Raw genomic sequence first — 20,667 nt, 5'->3', positions numbered from 1 at the left:
AATAGGTGTCAGATCCTAGGCAAGTAGTTAACTGGTAGTTATTGCCCACTCTATTAGACAGCACTGTAACCAGCTGCCTGTTGAATAGTTTTATTTAAATATCCAAAGGCATTCTAAAAATTAAAGTCATCTTTCTCCCAGATTTTCTCTTTTTATTTCCCATTTTAGGCAATGGTGCCTAAAGTTCTTTCTTTCACCTCCATCTATCAGCTTTTTATACTCTCTCAAATACACCCCTGTTTTTTTTGGGGGGGGGTTGTTTTGTTTTTTTTGAGTCAGGATTTCCCTTTGTAGTTCAGGCTGGCCATGAACTCACTATGCAGCCTAGGCTGGCCTCAAACTTGCAGCGATCCTCCTGCCTCAGCCTCCCGAGTGCTGGGATTACAGGCGTGTGCCACCACACCCAGCATACACCCCTGTTTTAAAGTCCACTGGTACTACCTTCTTTAGCAACTGTGAACCCTGAGCTATATAAGAGCCAACTCTCAGAAAGTAAAAAGAAAGTCATATATGTAATCAACTAAAGAGAAATTTGGAAGCACACGTTGCCCTTTCCCTCTGGTAGTATCAAATGATTTCTTATCCATATACTAATGATTTTTTTCCCCAAAATTGTTCTTACTATTGAATTTTCAGTCTTTTTCTCACCACCCTACCACAAAGATATTTTTATGACTCTTTAAAGAAATTTGCATAATCGGGAAAAGCTTTACTTTTTTAAAATCTTAGAACTATAAAATAATAAGATTGGGGAAATCAAAAAAAAAAAAGATTGGGGAAATAAGTGAGCAGTATTAAAAAAAAATAAAAAGACTATAAGATTGTTATTACCATTGTCCTGATTCTAGAACTTAACAAAACATAGCAGTGAGTATGTTGTAATAGTGTCTGTCATCTTTTTAGGTCAAGTGGAGAAATACAATCAGGAGTTGGAAGAGAAATCAGCATTAATTATCCAGAAGCATTGGAGAGGGTACAGGGAAAGGAAAAAATTCCACCAACAGAGGCCATCTCTCACAGAGTATAAAGCAGCGGTCATACTTCAAAGAGCAGTGAGTCTAATACAGCAAAAACACCTCTAGCTAAGGAGCCAAAGTGTGTTCAGATCTGACTTTGCTATTTACCTGCTAAAAAATGTGGTCACATTACTTAGATGTCCTAAGCCTTAGTTTCTTCCTTTATAAAATAAAGCTGATTTAGACACCCAGTCCTTAGTACTACTATGGAACCTTTACCACGTCATTTATCATACTGCAATATTGTTTTGGTTAATTTTTTTCCTCTATTATTTGGGCTGCTATTTCCTCAAAGATAAGAAGCTATGTATTATTTAATGTTGTCATCAGCTCAGTGTGTGCTTGATGTATGAGTGGAGCTATGTCCTACCTTTTTACTCAGTTGTGTGGGTCAGATATCCTAATTTGTAGGAATGGTTTTTGTATATTGTAATATACTGTGTAAGTGCAGCATAACATATTTGAAAATTTAAGTATTTGATATAATTAGATAATTGTAACTCTTAAAGTGTAGAATACTGTTCTTAAGTGAGCAGAGTAGCAGAGTAATATTTTATTGACTTGGTGAAGCATAGCATGGGGTTCTTTTTTTGGAGTTAATGACCAGTTTTTCTAATGTCCAGTTATTCTATTACAATGGCTATAAGAGAGTATAATATAACATGTTTCAGCTCTTAAAGCATTTAGCGTAACAATCTATTATCTTTGAACTTTTGGTCAGTTTTCAAGTTTTTCACCATAATAGATTTTGAATATTTTCTGTGGATTAACAGTTTACAAAGATATTATAAAATCATCTAAAAATATAGTAGAATAAATAAATACTAGGGAAATCAGAAGAGATATCTGGCTCTTTCTCCTTCAGTCCCATCTGGGGATCTCAGTTTATATATGCAAAAAACAGTCCTGCACCATCACAGAATCACACATACTCTCTATATTTACCCTCTGCTAAACAAGGCTATCTAAGGCTCAGGATATCAAGGTTGGAGACCTTTCCTTTCTGTAGAGGAACCTTTGCCTCCTTTCTAATACTTTAACTTCATAGCTACCTCTTTTTTGTTTGTTTGTTTTGTTTTATTTTTTGAGATAAGATCTCACTGTGTTGTTCAGGCTAGCCTTGAACTCACTGTGTAGCCCAGGCTGTCTTCGAACTCACACCAATCCTCCTGCATCAGCTTCCCGAGTGCTAGGATTACAGGCATGCACCACAACACCCAGATATCTACCTTTTCAAAGTTTTTTCTGTCAGAGAATTAGGTGGGCCCTTATGAAGTTAACTAAGATGAGCCCAATACTTTGTAAAGGGACCTGCTGAGATATCCAATCCTTTTTCCCATTCAAGAAAATCAATACATAATGCATATATTTGAAAATTGTAGAAAATAGGTGAAGCTAAATATCAAAAGAGAAACCTGAAAAAGTTGAAGTTGTTATCTGTGGGGTTGGGAACAGTGTTAACTGGGTAGAGAACTATAGTTATTTTGGGACTAACTCTTGTAAAACAGACACTTTAAACAGCAGAGTTACACCAGCAAGCTTTTTGTGGAAAGGGCCAGGTATAAAATATTTGAGGCTTTCCAGACCATGTAGTCTGTCATAGCTGCTCAACACTTGGAGCACAAAAGCAGCCCATAAATACTAGTGAACAAATGAGCATAACCATATTCTAATAAAACCTTATTTGCAGACATTGAATATGAATTTCATATTGATTCATGTCACAAAATATTCTTTCTTTATTTTTAACCATGTGAAATGTAAAAAAAAAAAATCATTTTTAGCTCTCAGACCATAGAAAAACTGACAGCAGACTGGATGTGGCTTAGGGGCCATGATTTGTCAACCACTGCTTTATTTTTTTTTAACCACTGCTTTAAACAGTGTGAACGTGTAACTTTGGTGAAAATAAAATCTGCAAAGACAGGAAAGGATTGAAAAAATGGGAAGAGTAATTTCAAATATGTCCCAAATCATTCCTGTTACAAGATTTTTTTTATTTTACCGGAAGTCCATTCTGAAGAACATAAGAACATTCAGAAATTGTTAGCTGCCTTATACCTTATTTTATAATATTTTCTCATTTACCAAGGTTTTTATTTTTAGACACTCTATGTTGTTTATAATTCTGTTGGTCATGTAGAACTAGGGTCCCAGATTTCTATAAACATAGAATTAGTTCTATAGAGATCAAGTAACTTATCCAGAATCATACAGTTTATAAGAAACTAGAATTGAGACTGGAACCAAACGCTTAATTCCTTTATTCATCTTTATTGCTTACTGCAGAAAGAATACATGAATGTATCCTTGTGGTCAGATTTCCATTGTTGTGACAGAAATACCTAAAATCATCAACTTATAAGGAGAAAAGATTTACTTTGGCTGAAGTTTCTGAGGTTCCATTCCAGGGCCACTTGGCTGTCTGTGTTGCTTTGTGCCTGTGGCACGGCAAAGCATCAATGGCAAAGCTGCTCACCTCCAATCCTATAGAAAGCAGGGAGGAATAAGGGGCAAGGACGTACCTGTAGTGACCTAACTTCCTTCCATGAGGTCCCATCTCTTAAGTTCCACCACCTCTCAGGAGCGCCATCAGCTGGGAACAAAACCTTTAATACCTGAGCCTTTGAGGAACATTTACAATTCATACCATAACAATCTTAAAAAAGTGAAAGCACTAGAGAGAATTACCCAGATGGTCCTGTGTTACTGGTGCTAAAGTGATAGGCATTCAGTGGATGGTAAAATGTATAAAATAGGTAAGTTAGATATAATAAATGCATTTTCAACTTAATTAGGACCTAACCACTTCATAAACTGAGGAGCATCTGTATAGTTAAAAAGTCACTGTCCTTTCTTACTCCATCACAATCCCATGTATCCCCCTCCTCATACACACTCAGAATTAACCACTGTTGCCATGGTGTCACTGCTGTATGTTTTAGAGAGATAATAGCTATAATAGGGGAGAGCGGGAGAGCAGTCACAAACCTTCTTTTTTTCCCCCCAGGTTCTTAAATTCCTAGCAAAGTGCCATAAGAAAAAGAAACTATCTGCCCCTTGGCAAGGACTCCAAGAACTCACTGATACACACAGAGTTCAACTGAAGCAACAAGTGGATGACTATATCAGAAGACATCCAGTATGTAGGCTTCTGTGTCATAATATCCATATTACATTATTCCATTGCATGACATTCACCAACAAAGCAGTATCTCATGAGTATGGGCCTGTTTATTGTTGATGTAATGTAATTCAGTGGCTTTACCATATAGTTAATGATTTGAAGTCTTTTTATAGTTGTATGACTGTTGAAGTATAGTCAGTGGTAAAGAGGACTTTGCTTCCCAACAAGACTTGCTCAGTACTACAAGAAAACTTTGGCTATTTAGAATCTTGTAAAAGGAGTATAAACAGCTGTCAGCCAATGAATATTCATTATTACATGTGAGTATATACAAAACTCAGAGAGCAGAAGATACAGTATTTGACTACTTGTCTCCTAGGATTTTATTACTGTGAAACCCTTTTCCAAATAGAAAATACTTACCTTTGATTATATAAATTATATAAAGCCTTATACTGTATATAAGACATTTTCCTAGTCATATAAATCTTTTTATTTGTTAGTACATGTTGTAGTACATAATGGTTATATTCATCTCAGGAGGAGGTACATGTTCTCAACATATCTTACTTCCATTTTTTTCCCTTTTGCCTCCCCTCTCCCTGCTCCCCATCTCTAGATTGTTTGTATTGCCCATTTGCAAATGATCTACCTCCTTGTTTCTGTTGTTTTTTGCTTTTTTTGGTACTGGGGATCGAACTCGGGTCCTTTTGCTTGTGCAGCAGGTGGCGAAACCACTGAGCTAAATCCCCGGCCCCCCTTGTTTCTTAATATCTTTCATTTTGTTTTTTGAAATTAGTTATACTTAGTTTTCTCATGTAAGTGAAGTTATGAATATTTAAGCCTGAATGTCTCTTTTATTTCAGTTAACATTATAGTCTTAAGTTGCATCCTTTTTCGTACATATGCCTCCAACTTTTTCTTCTTTATGGCAGAATAGTAGTTCCTTTGGTATAATTACCACCACATTTTCTTTATCCATTCATCTATTGATGGATATATAGGCCACTTCCAAGATTTAGTTATTATAAGTTGTGCTGCTATAAATATGGGTATGCATGTATTACTATACTAGAAAGGAAATAGTGAAATTGAATGGAACTTCTATTTTAGTTTTTTTGAGGAATCTCCAAACTGATTTCTATAGTGCTTGTACCAGTTTACATTCCCACTAATGATGTAGAAGGCTTCCTTTTTCTCTATAGTCTTGCCAGCATTTGTTATTGTTTCTTTTCTTGATGTCACCCACTCATTCTGAAATAAGATGGAATCTCAGTGTTTTAATTTTCATTTCTCTGGTGGCCGCAGGTGTTGAACATTTTTTCATTTACTTATTGGCCACTTGTACTTCTGAGAAGTGTCTATGCATTTTAGTTGCCATATTTTGATTGGCTCTTTTAATTTGAAGGGTCTGATTTTTTTTTTTAGTTCTTTTTAAATTCTAAATATTAGTCCTCTGTCAAAAGAGTAGCTAGCAAAACATTTTTCCCATATTATAGGTTGTCTCTTTCACTGTATATTGTTTTCTTTGCTAAGCAAAACCGTTTTTATTTGATATAATGCCATTTGTTTGTTCTGATACTGTTTCTTCTACAATTGGGATTCAGTTTAGAAAGTCCTTTCCTGTGCCTGTGCCTTCAAGTGTTTAGCTATTGTATCTAAAATTGTTTCTATTTTAACAACTACGTTTCACACATTTTGATTTTACTTTGGTGTAAAATGATAGATAGGGGTCTAAATTCAATCTTGTAGATGTGTATAACTAGTTTTCCCATCACCATTTCTTAAAGAGGCTATGTTTTCTCCAGCATATATTTTTGACTCCTTTGTCAATGATCAGATGACTTTTAACATACCTGGGGTTGTTTCTTCATCTTCTGTTCTGTTCCATTGATCTGCATATCTGTTTTTGTGCCAGTACCATGCTGTTTTTATCACTGTAGCTTTGTAGTATAACTTGAAATCTGGGACTGTTATGCCTCCTGCCTTGTTTTTCTTGCCAAGGATTGCTTTTGCTGTTCTAGGTCTCTTCTGATTTCATGTAAATCTTAGTTTTTTCCTAGTTCTGTGAAGAGAATACTGTTGGCATTTAGGATTGCATTAAATCTATATCAGTTTTCATAATATGTCCATATTGACAATATTGGGAACCGGATATCTTTCCATTTTCTGATGTCCTTTTCAGTCTCCTTTTTCAGAGTACTGTAGTTTTCATTACAGAGATCTTCCATTTCTTGATTAGGCTAATTCCTAAGAATTTCATTTTTCTTGAAGCTATTGTGAATAGTATTGTTTTCCTAATTTGATTCTCTGGATTTTTTTATTGGTGTACAGGAATGCTTTGATTTTTGTGTGTTGATTTTGCTTTTTCTTTTGCCTGATTCCACTGGCTAATATTTTGAGTACTGTATGAAACAGGAGTTGTGATCATGGAAATCTATGACTTGTTCCTGATTTTAGAGGTCAGTCTTTCAGCTTTTCCCCTTTTAATATGATATTAACTGAAGGTTTATCATAAATGGCTTTTATCAGAGGAGGTAAAGTCCTTCTATATCTATTTTCTTCAAGGTTTGTTTGTTTTGTTTTGTTTGGGGTTTTTTGGTACCAGGGATCGAACTCCAGACCTTGTGCTTGTGAGGCGGGCAGTGGCACCACTGAGCTAAATCCCTGACCCCTTCTTCAAGGTTTTTATCATGAATTGATGTTAGATTTTTGTTAAAGGCTTTTTCTGTGTCAAGTGAGATAATCATGTGATTTCTGTCCTTGTTTCTATTTATGTGATATATTACATTTATTGATTTGCATATGTTGAACCATCCTTGCATCCTTGGGATAGAGCCTACCTTTCCATGTTGTATGATCTTTCTGATTTGTTGCATTGTTTTTGCCAGTGTCTTCTTGAAGATTTTAGCATCTGGAAGTACATTAAAAAGATTGGCCTATAGTTTTCTTTTTTAGTTAGGTTCTAATCTAGTTTTGTAAATAGGGTAATATAGCTTCCAGGAATGAGTTTGGAAGTAATTCTTTCCTTTCAGTTTCTTTAAAGGGTTTGAGGAGTATTGGCATTATATCCTCCCTGAAGTTCTTCTAGAATTCAGCTGTGAATCCATCAGGTCCTGTGTTTTTCTTAGTTGGTATGTTTTTTATAATTGCCTCAATTTTATTGCCTATTTTTGGATTACTCAGGGTTTTTATATCTCTGTGTTTCAGTTCTGGTAATTCATAGGAGTCTAGGAATCTATCCATTTCTTCTAGATTCTCCAATTTGTTGATGTACAGTTTTTCATAGCAGTTACTAATAATCTAGATTTCATCAGTGTCTGATGTGATTTCACCTTTTTCATTTGTTTTTTGTTTTTTTTTTTGTTTGGTACCGGGGATCGAACTCAGGTCTTTGCACTTGTGAGGCAGGCGGCGGAACCACTGAGCTAAATCCCCAGCACCTTTTTCATTCTAATTGCATTATTTTGGGTCTTTTCTTTCCCTTTTTTGATAAGTTTGGCTAAGAGGTTGTCTGTTTAGTTTATTCTTTCAATGAACAAACTCTTTGATTCATTGATTCTGAGTCATTGATTCTTTGTATTGTGTTTTAGTCTCAATTTCATTATTTTTCACTCTGATCTTTATGAATTCCTTCATTGTAATAAGTTTGGGTTTGAACTATTCTTGTTTTTCTAGGACCTTGAGCTCTATGATTAGATTATTTTTTCAGCTTAGATTTTTTAATGTGAGCATTCACACAAATAAAATTCCTCCTACAGCTGATTTCATTGTGTTCCTTAGGTTCTGGTATACGTTGTACTGACATTATTGTTTGATTCTAGTAATTAATTTCTTCCTTGATTTCTTCTGTGACCCGTGAAAGTTCAGGAATGTGTTATTTAATATCCAGGTGTTTGTAAAAATTTGTGGCAGGGCCAGGGATTTAGCTCAGTGGTTTTGCTGCCTGCTGCACAAGCACAAGGACCAGAGTTCGATCTTCGGTACCAAAAAAAAAAAAAATTTCTGTGGCTTCCTTTGCAATTGATTTCTAATTTCAGTGCACTATTATTTGATATTATACATGGAATAATTTTGATTCTTTCATATTTATTTAAAGGAGGCTGTATGGGCTATAATGTAGTCTATTTTAGAGAAAGTTCTTTATGCTGTTGAGGTGTATATTCTGTTGTAATAGGGTAGAACACTATAGGTATCTATTAAATCCATTTACTTACAGGTGTGGTTCAGCTCTGATATTTCTTTGTTAAGTCTTTGTTTAGTTGATCTGTTTGTAATAATGGGGTGTTAAGGTCCCCCACTATGCTTGTGTTGGTGCGGGGTTTTTTATGTTTTATGTCCAGTAGTGTTGTTTTATGAAGTTGGGTACATCAGTATTCAGTGCATATGTATTTACAATTGTTATCTCTTTTTTAATTGTTCCCTTAGGTAATATGTAGTGACCTTCTTTGCCTCTTCTGATGTTTTAGCTTTTAGTCCACTTTGTCTGAAAATAAGATTGCTACCTCTCCTTGTTTTTGAGGTCCTGGTGCATAGAATGTTGTTTTCTATTTTTAGTTTATGAATTTCTTTTTGGTTTAGATGAGCCTCTTTTATGCAGCCAAGCATTGAGTTCTGTGTTTTGATCCAGTCTGCTAATCTGTGTTCTTTAATTAGGGAGTTGAGGCCATTTACACTGAGTTATTACTAAAAGGTATTGGCTTATTCCTTTCATTATATTATTTTTCTCTTGTTGACTCCTTTATTTTCTCCTTTTTATTTAAGTGCTCCCCCTGCCTGATATATTCATTCCATCAGACTTTTTGATTTTGTTGGCTTCATTTTCTCTGTCTACAACACCTTGAGATTTTTTGGAATACTGGTTGGGTGGTTATGAATTTCTTACAGTGATCTTTGTCATGGAATGTCCTTATTTCTCCATCAATTTTGAAAGATAGTTTTTCAGGATATATCAGTCTGGATTGAAAGTTGTTTTCTTTTAGAGCTTGAAACACTTCACTCCAAGCACTACTGGCCCTTGAAGTTTGTGTTGAAAAGTCTGTTGTAATCCTAATGGGTTTATCTTTTTAGGGTATATTTTGCTTTTGTCTGGCAGTTTTTATGATTGTGTTGGACTTCTGGGATTTGGACTACAATGTGTTGTGGGGAGCTCCTTTATTCATTGTAATTATTTTGAATTCTATAAGCCTCACTTGCCTGTATGTTGGGTTCTTTCTCCATGCTTGGAAATTTTTCTGCTGTGATTTATGTAGACATATTTTTTTATTCCATGTGTGCTGCCCTCTATTTTTTCTCTAACTCGTCGTAGCCTTACATTAGTCTTCTTAGCATCATCCAGTAGCTGTTGAATCAATTTTCCTTGCTCTCTTGTAGTTTTAAGCTATCTAACTATATCATCATGTGCTTTCATTCTGTCCTTGAGCTGTGACGCTCTCTTCTCACATTGCTCATGTATTCAATAGAATTCTCACTGTCTTCTCACATTGCTCATGTATTCAGTAGGATTCTCTATCTCTGGGATTTCTCTTTGGTACCTTTTCATGGAGTCCATTTCTTTGGTAAATTTGTCGTTGATATTTTGAATGGTTTTGGTCAGCTCTTCCAACTTTTTATTTGATTGGTCAATTTGTTAACTACATTGGTCAATTTATTTGTTACTTCCACAGTTTATATTTGGATATATCATCTTTGAGGTCACTAAGTTTCTTTGCTTCCCCTATAATCATTTCATAGAACTCAGCTGTTTGGTATTGATTTCCTCTCCATCAAGCCCCTTCTATCTTCTTTGAGAGAATTGGGAATCTTTGGAGGCATTTTGTTACCTTGTTTTTCCATGCCCCCTCCCCCTTTTTGTGCGGAGGGCTGGGGTTAAATACAGTGAAGAGACTTTTTGGTGGTATGAAGATCTCTTTAGGTTTTGTTTTCCAGTGATATGATCTTTATTTGCCAAGAAGTATTGTCTACCACTTCACCCTATTAGTTTAATTAGGTTGGATACAGTCACTGTGTTGTAAGGAGAAAATTTTAATTAGTTATAACAGCATCCACAGGTCCAGCCATATATCAACCATGAACCTTAAAACTTGTTTTTTCAATTATGCCTTTTTATAAGCCTGGAATGTAGAAGGAAAAGGGAAGGAAAAAGAAAGCAGAAAAGGAAAGTGGTAAGTTATTAAGAGAAGAGAGAGATAAGAAAAAATATTAGTAGGTTAAAATTAGGAGATCAGACTCTGCAGGAGGTGTTTTTATAGCTGGAGTAAAATGTTAGTGTTGAGATAATTTAAGAGAATATTGATGGAGGTAGGAGGAGGGGTGCAAGGGAAGAGAAGTATAGTTAGAGATTAAGGCAATGTGTGAGGTTGTCAGAACCTGTTAATATATTTGTATTTAGTTTTTTTGTTGTTTTTGATACTGTTTTTTTCTTTTCTTTTTTTTTTTTTTTTGGTACCAGGGATAGAACTCAGGACCTTGCACTTGTGAGGCAGGCATGGTGCCAATGAGCTAAATCCCTGGCCCTGTAGTTAGTTTATTTGAACCCTCTAATAACAGTTCTATTGAGGGTTATCCTGACATGGTCATGAACTGTACCATTAAAGCACGTATTTGATATATATCTATATCTATCTCTCTATATCTATATCTATATCTATATATATCTCCACCATAGAACCCAGAATGGTCAAACAAGCAAAGAAACAAACAAAAATACCCCACATAGCCAGACATATGGCTAGTGTCCACCCAGTCTCCTTCCCAGTGTAGTAGCACAGTAATCTCCTTACAGGCAGCCTAGCCAGTTTCCCCCCTACTTAAGGGCTGCTTAACTGCCTGCCTGGGAGTGGTGAGGGCTGTTAATCTCTCTAGACCCCTCCTGGCTGCATGATGTGCTTTGAATATGGCCAACTATAGATCTTTGTCTCTGTCCCAAGATCCAGCTACCACTTAGGGAAGAAGAGGATATGAAATAGTTTGCCCTATACCCAGTTCTCTGTCAGCTTCTGCCAATAACCTCCCATGCCTGCTCCCCTCAATACTGGGAAAATCTTACAGTAGTCTCCATGTTCTCCCTCCCGAGACTTTCTCCATGGTATCACCAGAACACTCCCCCCAGGCAAATCCTCTGTTTCTTTGTACTTAGAACTTTAACCATCCCTGACTCAAGAGCTCAGCTTTCCAACCTGTGGAACCTGGCACAGTCCCCAGGCTCAGTAGTGGCTTCCTTTGCCTGTGCAGGACAGTGGGCAGTGGGTAGGATTTCCCCTTGTCTCACAGCTTTCTGTTGTTCAGGGAAACAGTAGGATGATGGGGGGAAGGAACTGCCTGTTTTGGTGTTGCTGATTCTCCTTTTCTTTGGTTACAGGCAGACTCTTCCCTGGGACCCCAGCCACAGTTTTATCCCACCCTGGGTTTCCTCTTCCAAGAGGGAGGGAGAGTATGAAAGGAGTCTGGCCTCTGCTATGCTGTCTCCTTCCTCAGGCTGTTAGAACCACTCCCAAGATGCAATGTTCATTGGGTAAAGGATGTACGGGGAGGTCCAGACTAGCATCATGGTAGATACCTTTATAAACTATAACTGACTTTTTACTATGTGCACCATATAGTAAATATTTTCAGTTTTGTAGACCATTCAACCTCTGTGGCAACTGTTGATCTCTGCTCTTTTAGGATTAAAGCAGCCATAGGTTATATGTAAATTAAGAATAAATATGGCTGTGTTTCATTCTAGTTTGTTGGCCCTTATTTTGAACAAAATTAATAACAATTTCTAATAGTGTTTATAACAAAATAAAAAGTATAATGCATGGCATCAGTAGCATAAAAGCCAAGAGGGAGAAACAGGTATATATGATAAGCTTTTCACATGAAGTGCAGTGGTACAATATCACTCAAGGATAGATTGGTAAATTAGAGATCTATAGTTTGACTCTGAAAGCAACCAATATCAAGCAGATTGGTAGCTAATAAGCCTAAAAAGGAAATTGAATCATAAAATATACTTGAGTAATCCAAAAAAAGAGAGGAAACAAAGAAAGCGATAGGACAAATAGAAAATATCAAGATGGGAGACTTAAGAAAGACCATATTATAATAAATGTAAATGGTTTGAATATGCCAATCAAAAAACAGGGATTGGCCAGGCATTGTAGCATATACCTATAATCCCAGCACTGTGGCAAGCTGAGCAGGAGAATCACAAGGTTGAACACAGGCTGGGCAATTCAGCAACTTAGTAAAACCCTGACTCAAATAAGAAAAGGCTGAAGATATAGCATTTTATATGAAAAATAAAAAGCTAAACAAGTATAATGATAAAGGAGTCATTTAATCAAGATGATGTAAGAATTCTAAATGTTTATGTTCCTAATAACAGAACTTCAAAGTGCATAAAGCTAACATCAGTGAACCTTGAAGAAATATTAAGTGAAATAAGCTAGACAAATATTATATGATTCCATTTATCTGACATATCTAGAATAGTCATAAAGATATAAATAGAAAGAGTAGAATCATGGTTTCTAGGAACTGGAAGTTGGGGAAGCTCATCTAGAAATAAGCCCACACCTACGACCAAATAAGTCAACTGCATGACCAGTGGTACATGCAGTTAAAGCAGTGGAGAAGCTAAAGCAGTTGGATCCATATGTTAAAAAAAAAAAAAGAAAACCCAAAAAACTGAACTTGGATATATACATGATATTATGTACAAAATTTAACAGAGAATGGATCATGAGAGCCAGGTGTGGTACATGACTCTAATCCCAGTACTTTGGAAAGCAGAGGCAGAAGGATCAGAAATTTGAGCCCAGCTTGGACAAATCAACAACTTAGTGAGACCCTGTCTCAAAATTTTAAAAAGGGGGCCAGGGATTTAGCTCAGTGGTACCGCCATCTACCTCACAAGCTCAAGATCCCAAGTTTGGCCCCGGTACCAAAAAAAAAATTTTTTTAAAGGACTGGGCTTGTAGCATAGCATGAAGACTCTGAGTTTAATCTCCAGTATGGCAAATAAATTAAATAAAAAACCAAACAAATAAATATCATAAACCTAAAAGATAAAACTTTCAGAAGAAAACATTGGAGAAAAATGATGACCTTGAGTTAGGCAAAGATTTCTTAGTTACAACACTAGAAGCAAAGAAGAAAAAAATTGATAAATTGACTATCATAATTTAAGACTTCTCTTCAAAAGACAGTGTTAAGAAAATAAAAACAGAAGGCACATATTTGGAGACTATCTTTGCCAAGCGTATATTTGATAAAGGTTTTTTATCCATAATATAAAAAGAACTTTTAAAAGTAAACAGTAAGAAAAAATATAAACCAATTTTTTGGACCAAAGATTTGAACAGACACTTGATCCAAAGAAAATATACAAATAATAAATAAGCCCATGAAAAAAATGCATCATTAGTCATTAGAGAAAATACAAATTAAAATAATGGTAAGGTACTCCACACCTACTAGAATGGCTAAAATTGAAAAGGTTGAACACCTCAAAGGTTGGCAAGCGTGTTGAGGAACTATGACTGACAGACTATTCATGGGAATGTAAAATAGTACAACCACTCTGGAAAATAGTTTGGCAGTTTCCTAAACAGTTAAACATAATATCTGCCACATGATTCAATCATTTCAGTCCTAGGTATTTGCCAAACTCTAGAAATACAAACTATAGTAACAGAAGTAGATCAGTGGTTGCTTGGGAGGTGAGGAAGAAGGTGAGGATAATGGCACAAGAAAAGTGGGTGGTGATGAGTGTTTATCATCTTGATTTTGGTGATTATTTCACAGATGTATATCTAAGCTTAACAAATTGTTCCATGTTAATATTTGGAGATTATGATGTCATTTTTACCTCAGTATGACTTTATTTATAAAAATTAACCTAAATACTTCAATGAAATTTGGGGCCCTTAGCTTTTAAAATCCAATTAGTCTAGTCACTAATAAAATATGACCAATTAATTCCTTAGTTTCTGATCAGTCATATTAGCTACTCTTCACTTAGCTAAGAGCCAAAAGCGAATTGGAAAGAGTGGAGGAAGTACAACTGACAATACTCTGAGCAGAAACAAGAGACACAGAAGCATTCTTCCACTCCACCAAATCTATGACTAGTTCCTAAGCTCTGTAGAGAGAACTATATTGCTTTCAGCAGTTTTAATCCTTTATAAATTTAATCACCTTCATTAAAATTATATAACCAGTAACATACACCCCAAGAAATTCTGATTCAGTAAGTTCAGTGTAGCTTCATGTACCAATATTTTAAATTTGTATTTAAATTTATTTTTATATGTACTGAAAATATATAAAACATAAATAGTATCATTATAACCATACCCAGTGGCATTAAGTACACTAACATTGTTGTACAACCATCACCACAGTTCATCTTTAGAACTTTTTTCATCTTGGAAAAGTGAAACTCTGTATTCATTAATCATTAAACTCTCCATTCTCCCTTTACCCAGCTCCTGGAAACCATTCTTTTTTTCTATCTATGAATTTGACCACGTTAAGGACTTCAGTGACTGGAATCATGTGTTTGTTCTTTCATGTCTGGTTTATTTTGCATTGAATAATGTCTATAAGATTTATTCAAATTAGCTTATGTCAGATTCTTTGTAAAGATTGAATAATATTTCATTGTATCTGTATACCACATTTTGTTCATTCAGCAGCAGCATACAAGGGTTCTGATTTCTTCACATTCTTGTCACCATTTGTTCCTATTTTTATTTTTTTTAAATAGGTAATAGGTGTGAAGTGGTATCTAATTGTGGTTTAGATTTGAATTGCTGTAATGACTAGTGATTTTGAGTATCTTTTCATATGTTGATTGATCATTTGTCTCTTTTACAGAAATGTCTGCTCAAGGCTTTTGCCCATGTTTGAATTAGGTTATTTTTTGTTATTGTTGTCATTGCCTTTTAAGAGTTCTTGGAATATATTATAGATATTTCTCCCTTAGCATATATATGATTTGCAAATATTTTGTGCCATTCTGTGAGGTGCCTTTTTAATAGTGTCCTTTGAGACACTAAAGTTATTTTGATGAAGGTCAATTTGTCTATTTTTTCTTTTGTTGCCTGGGGCTTTGGTCCAAAAAAACTGCATTGTCTAAGCCAGTGTTGTGAAGCTACTCCTATATTTTCTTTAGAGAGTTTTATAATTGTAGCTCTTATGTTTAATGTTGTCCCTCTCTCTCTCTCTCTCTCTCTCTCAAATAACCTATATACACAGTTGTCCCTTGGTATCTTCAGGAAATTAGTTCTGGGACCCTCATGTCCACCAAAATTCACAGATGTTCAAGTCCCTTATATACTATGGCATAGTATTTCAAAAGCTATGTACATCCTTCTGTGTACTTTGAATCATCCCTAGTTTATTTCTAATACCTTATACTGCATAAATGGTATATAAGATGTTGTCATACTGTATTGTTTAGGAAACAATACCAAGAAAAAATTGTATTTGTATGTGTTCAGTCTAATACAGTGCTTTTAATCTGCAGTTAGTTGAATGCACAGATATCCACCGATAAGGAGATTCTGATGCATACTCCAGTTTTTTGTTTTTGTTATTTTAAATGCTGCTTTAGTCATACTTTAGTGCACTTGCTTAGGCACCTATGGCTGAAAAGTAAGGTATTAACAAAAACAAGGTTACATTAACTTAGCAAACACAAGGTTACGGGAACTGGAATGTTTGAGAATGTTGTGATGTCAGAAATTATCAGCTCCACAGCTAAGATAATTTCATCCTTAGTATCTAAACTAATTAGTTAACTTTCCCTTCAATTAGCTGACTAGCAAAGGAATATGGTTGAATGGTTGACCATTTATTTATTTGTAGTACAGGGGATTTAACCCAAAGGCTTCACACTGAACTATATCCCTAGCCCTTTTTATTACTACTATTATTATTTTTATTTTGGGGACAGGGCTTCACTAAGTCATTAATTTTCCCAAGCTAAGCTTTAACTTGTGATCTTCCTGCCTCATTTTCCTAGAGTACTGAGTCTACAGGCATGCACCATCACCCCTAAGTGAAATATAATCCTCTAGTTGATTTTGTCCCATGTTCTGTGAAACCACCTTAGATAAGTTTAGGAGTGGGGATATGTTAAGAAGTAAGACAGTTTTTCAAGTGGGATCCAGGAAAAACAGTTTGGCCTAATTGTTCCTCTTCCAGGGCACTGTCTTACCAAAGAATTTGTAATTTTCACTATAATCTCTCAATCGTACTTCTTCTCCCATAATTCCACACTATATGAAGAAATGATATATGAGAGTACACCAAAATAAACTTTCCCTTGTGTATTTTTATTTAAGGCTGTTTTTAAGAGGCTATTCAATATATCCACAAGAATATCATGTAGATAACAATCACAGTATTCTATTGATAAAATGACAACTAAGCATCCAAGAATTTCTTGAGAAGTGGTGAATAAAACATACTTTGTTATATATATTCTTCTTATGACAAGCTTTTCTGTCCTGTTTCCCAGGGCTCTCAAATGTCAGATGGGGCCAGCAAGGAGCTCCATGCCCAAGCTCAAGAACGGCTGCAACACTACTTTATGAGCAGGGCCCTCGAAGAGAGAGCCCAGCAGCACAGAGAGGCTCTGATGGCTCAGATCAGCACCAGTATTGAACAGCTAATGAGTATGTGCTCCATCCATTTTTGTTTCATAAAAGGAATAACCTTTGCAAGATATATGACATCTAAAATCTTCAAAAGGAAGACACTAATAATCTTCTTGCCCAATTTCTGTTGTCATGGAATTTCTACATCTAGATCATAACAGCATGTTTTCAAATGATACAGATTCCATAACCTCCTTCTTGTGTGCTTCCTCTGTCATTCATGTGTTAGGTCAGAGTTACAAATTTCAAAGATGATGAACCCTACTAACCAGTTTCTACTACATAATCCCAAAAGCTTTTGGTCATATTTTAGAAGCAGATAATAACAGTGCCATAGTTACAGTGCCATTCACTTGTATGACATTTCATAATTTTTAATGAAGTGCTTCACAGAAGTTTCTATTCTTCATCGTAGTCATTTAACAAAAATTATATATTTTAAACACAGAAATGGCCAGGCAGTTGGGAGTGTTGCTACCAGGGAATTTTAGAATCTTATCTCTTCCTGCTATAGCAGAGATTGTAGCTCTGTAGTTTCTAAGTTCCTACTTGTTTGGCATAGGACTCTTCCATTTACCTGTTTATTTTCTGTTTACTGCAGAGGCACCAACTCTGAAGGACGCAGAAGGGAAAGAACCTGAGCTCTTCCTAAGTAGATCCAGACCTGTGGCAGCCAAGGCCAAACAGGCCCATCTCATTACCCTGAAGCACACACAAGCACCCTGGTGGAAGAAGCTTGGGGAAGGACCAGGCGATGAGACTGATATTCCAAAGGATGAGCTTACCATAGAATTAGGAACCTTATTCATTGGTGGAACAAACCCCCTTAGGGAATTACCCTGAAAATTGACACTAATCTCATAATTCAGGAAACTATATTGGTTCTTTTCTGGTATCCTGGTAGCCTAAGACTTACCTAACTTGTGATTTTCCAGAGATTTCTTTCCAAAAAAGATTTATGGGAAGTAAGCAAAGAGTTATCATCTACCTCTCAATTCTCATTTTACTTTCTCCACATCCCTGTCTCTGGCCATACATACAGATTTGTGTTGCTTTTATTGTGGCACTAGGGCACTAGACTGATCATGGCATTGTGTTAACATAAAATATGAAATTTATTTCATTTTTGCTATCTTCCTGTGAAAGTTTTTTTAAATATATATATTTGGGGATGGGGGGGTACCGGGAATCAAACTCAGAACCTTGAGCTTACAGGGCAGGCACGGGGCCACTGAGCTAAATCCTCGGCCCTTTTTAAAATATTTTTAACAATTGTTCTGAAAAACTTGAGATTATTTCAACTTTTCACATTTGTGATTTAGAATTCCTGTATTATTATTATTATTATTATTATTATTATTATTATATTATTATTATTATTAATGTGTTTTGGTCATTATTAAGGTGAGGAAAAGCAGAGGTCAATAGAAGGACTTCACAGTTTTGTATAAAAAATGGTTGAACTTAATTTCTATTCTTTTATTTCTAAAAGGAACTACACACACACACAAATCTAACCAGGATTCAATGCAAGAAAATTTCTCCACCTAAAATTGCATTCTTGTTATTAAACTATGAAAAATACATATCTTGCTGCTTCCCTTTTTGTCTCTTCTAGAAACCTGAGAACTGAATACAATGCTTAATTTTTATTGTGACCCTATGTACCTATATGATTATTTCATTATAATAATTTCTGATATTTCTATTTATTTTTAATTATATTTTAAAACCAGAAGGCACCTCAATTTGTGATTATAACAATATTGAATTTAAAACAGGTAACAAATCATGACTAAAGAATTTAGAGGATTCTCTTTATATAAATGAGTAGAAATACTAGTGTTCCTGGGTAGGAAGATCAAATTGTATAATGTCCATTTCTCCCAAAGTTAATTTTGGCAAAATTCTAGTCAAAAATCGTAATTTTCATTCATAATTGGAAAAGGAATGTATAAATTTCACCTATAAGAATAAGTAGATGAGAATTTTGGTTTTACTTAGAATGTTGAAAGCTATATGAGAATGTTGCTCTCACCTTAACAAAAAAATGCTAGATAATCTACAATTTTTTTGAACCCATTGGATAGCCAAGTCCTCCAGCCAAGGAAGTAAACCAAGATGGACTCTTCTCTGTGAAGAGAAGTACTTCATCTTTATTATAGTTAGAGCATGGGAGAAAAAGATAAGTAGGTTAGAAGAAATCAACTCAAAGTTTAACAAATTCCTAAAGGCCAAGTGTGGGCTACCATGTCCACTTAGAATGTCTCAGAGTCCCTGGAAAATGAACACCTACCAAATTCTCACAAGAAAAACAAGGACCAAGTTAGGAGACCTGAAAGAAACCTCTTGGTGAGGGAAACGTGTGACTTTTCCAAAGCCACAATCACTTCCCCAAGCCTTTCTCTTGAAAATCTTAAGCTGCTAGAGCAGTAAAAGCAAGTTGTGTTACTTCCAAGGCTCAGGAAAATTTCCACTGCATGTTGTAGAATTCTGGCAGCATATAAGGAAAGAATGGGAAATGGATAAAAGCACTGACCCTGGATGTCAGGTGTGGTGTATGCCTGTAATCCCAACAGTCAGGAGGCTGAGGCAGGAGGATCATTAAGAGTTTGGAGCCATCCTGTGCTACATAGTTCAAGAACAACGTAGGGAAAAAATGGCAGAGTGGTGATCAGTAGCAAAATTCAGCCTCTCTAAGATCTAGAATCCAGACACTGGAAAATAACAACTTGTCCATGAAAAAAAAAAAGGCAAATCTCTGGGAGTCAGGAAGGAACTGACAGGAAAAATTAGAAGCTACAGGGAAGTTGGAAAGATGGTCCACAATGTAGAGAAGAGACCTCTCAGCTTACAGGGAGGGAACTGGGCTCCCCAGAAGCAAAGTAAGTGCCTAGGGCTAGGAGAAAGAGCGGCATAACTCCGTTGTGAACTGCAAAAACAGCATGGGATTTTGCTCCAAGTGTACTCCTTTTACAGACAGGAAACGGCTGGAGAGGGATTCAAGTGTGGATGGCCACCATTTTGACAGTGCTTGATCACTTGCCATTATAGGAAGAGACTGAGTATTTAAATCTGGGACTCAGAACAACTAAAAACCAACTTGACTCCAGGGCTCCCAGTGTTACCCTCCCACAGTAACTGGGCAAAAGATAGCACTGGACAGGGAACAGGCTAGAAAGTGATTCCCTGAGATGTTTAAACTCAGGTCAGGGAAGACATATGCCCCATCATCCACAATAAGAAGCCAGGACTGGCTTGAGTTGCACTCAGGTGGGTCTGGGAAGGGAGTAGAGAATGTAAAAAGAATATCTGTTCCATACATATACCAACTCATGATGAATGTACTGCAAATACAGTAATTTTTAAAACTGCAGAAGAAAACTGGTTCTGATAAGTATTTGAACCCTTGTCCTGCTGCCTACATCCAACACAGATCTGAAGTCTGATTGTCTTCTCTATCTACCAACGTGAGCAAAGACACATCTTGATGTGGACATTTCCACAGCCTGAGGTAAACAGGAGCCTCTAGAATAAGAGGTGTGCCTCACAAACCTACAGGTCATAAGCATAGGCAGAGAAAACAAATATCTGCCGCACTCCAAACCTTCAGACCCTAGGAAGAAACCACTTATTCAAAATTATAGACGAGGGCTGGGGATGTAGCTCAGCGGCACACACCTGGCTGGCAAGTGCAAGGTCCTAAATTTGATCCTCAGTACGGTGGGGGGTGGGGTGGGGTATGTTTTTCCTGGTTTTGGACCATTTTTTTTTTTTACTCCTTTTGTTTTCTCTTTTTCCTTTATTTTTTCAATTTTTCTTTTTTCTCAGTTTTTTCTGTTACCTTAATCTAATTCTATAAATATTTGTC

The 20,667-nt window shown here is 35.9% G+C and overlaps 1 protein-coding gene across 5 annotated transcripts in view; it reads left to right on the top strand.

Annotated features, from left to right (window-relative positions):
- Iqcb1 (IQ motif containing B1) overlaps positions 1 to 18,384 on the top strand; it is a 51,589-nt gene extending 33,205 nt beyond the window's left edge. For 4 of the 5 annotated variants that reach the window (XM_004873582.4, XM_021251268.2, XM_004873583.4 and 1 more), the window contains 4 exons: positions 904 to 1,052; positions 4,027 to 4,158; positions 16,658 to 16,814; positions 17,398 to 18,384. In XM_004873582.4, coding sequence (XP_004873639.1) covers positions 904 to 1,052; positions 4,027 to 4,158; positions 16,658 to 16,814; positions 17,398 to 17,639 — 680 coding nt within the window. In that variant the 3' untranslated portion in view covers positions 17,640 to 18,384. Of the gene's footprint in view, positions 1 to 903; positions 1,053 to 4,026; positions 4,159 to 11,503; positions 11,694 to 16,657; positions 16,815 to 17,397 lie in introns of those variants that run through there. The other variant, XR_015452989.1, reaches the window with a different exon arrangement.
- Positions 18,385 to 20,667: the final 2,283 nt, after the last annotated feature.

The sequence above is a fragment of the Heterocephalus glaber genome, unplaced genomic scaffold (assembly GCF_053883595.1).
Source record: "Heterocephalus glaber isolate CG9 unplaced genomic scaffold, H.glaber_assembly_v1.0 deba00000122, whole genome shotgun sequence".
NCBI classification, from domain to species: domain Eukaryota; kingdom Metazoa; phylum Chordata; class Mammalia; order Rodentia; family Bathyergidae; genus Heterocephalus; species Heterocephalus glaber.
Note: the sequence above shows the minus strand (reverse complement) of the source record. Positions and strands in the feature narration are given on the sequence as shown.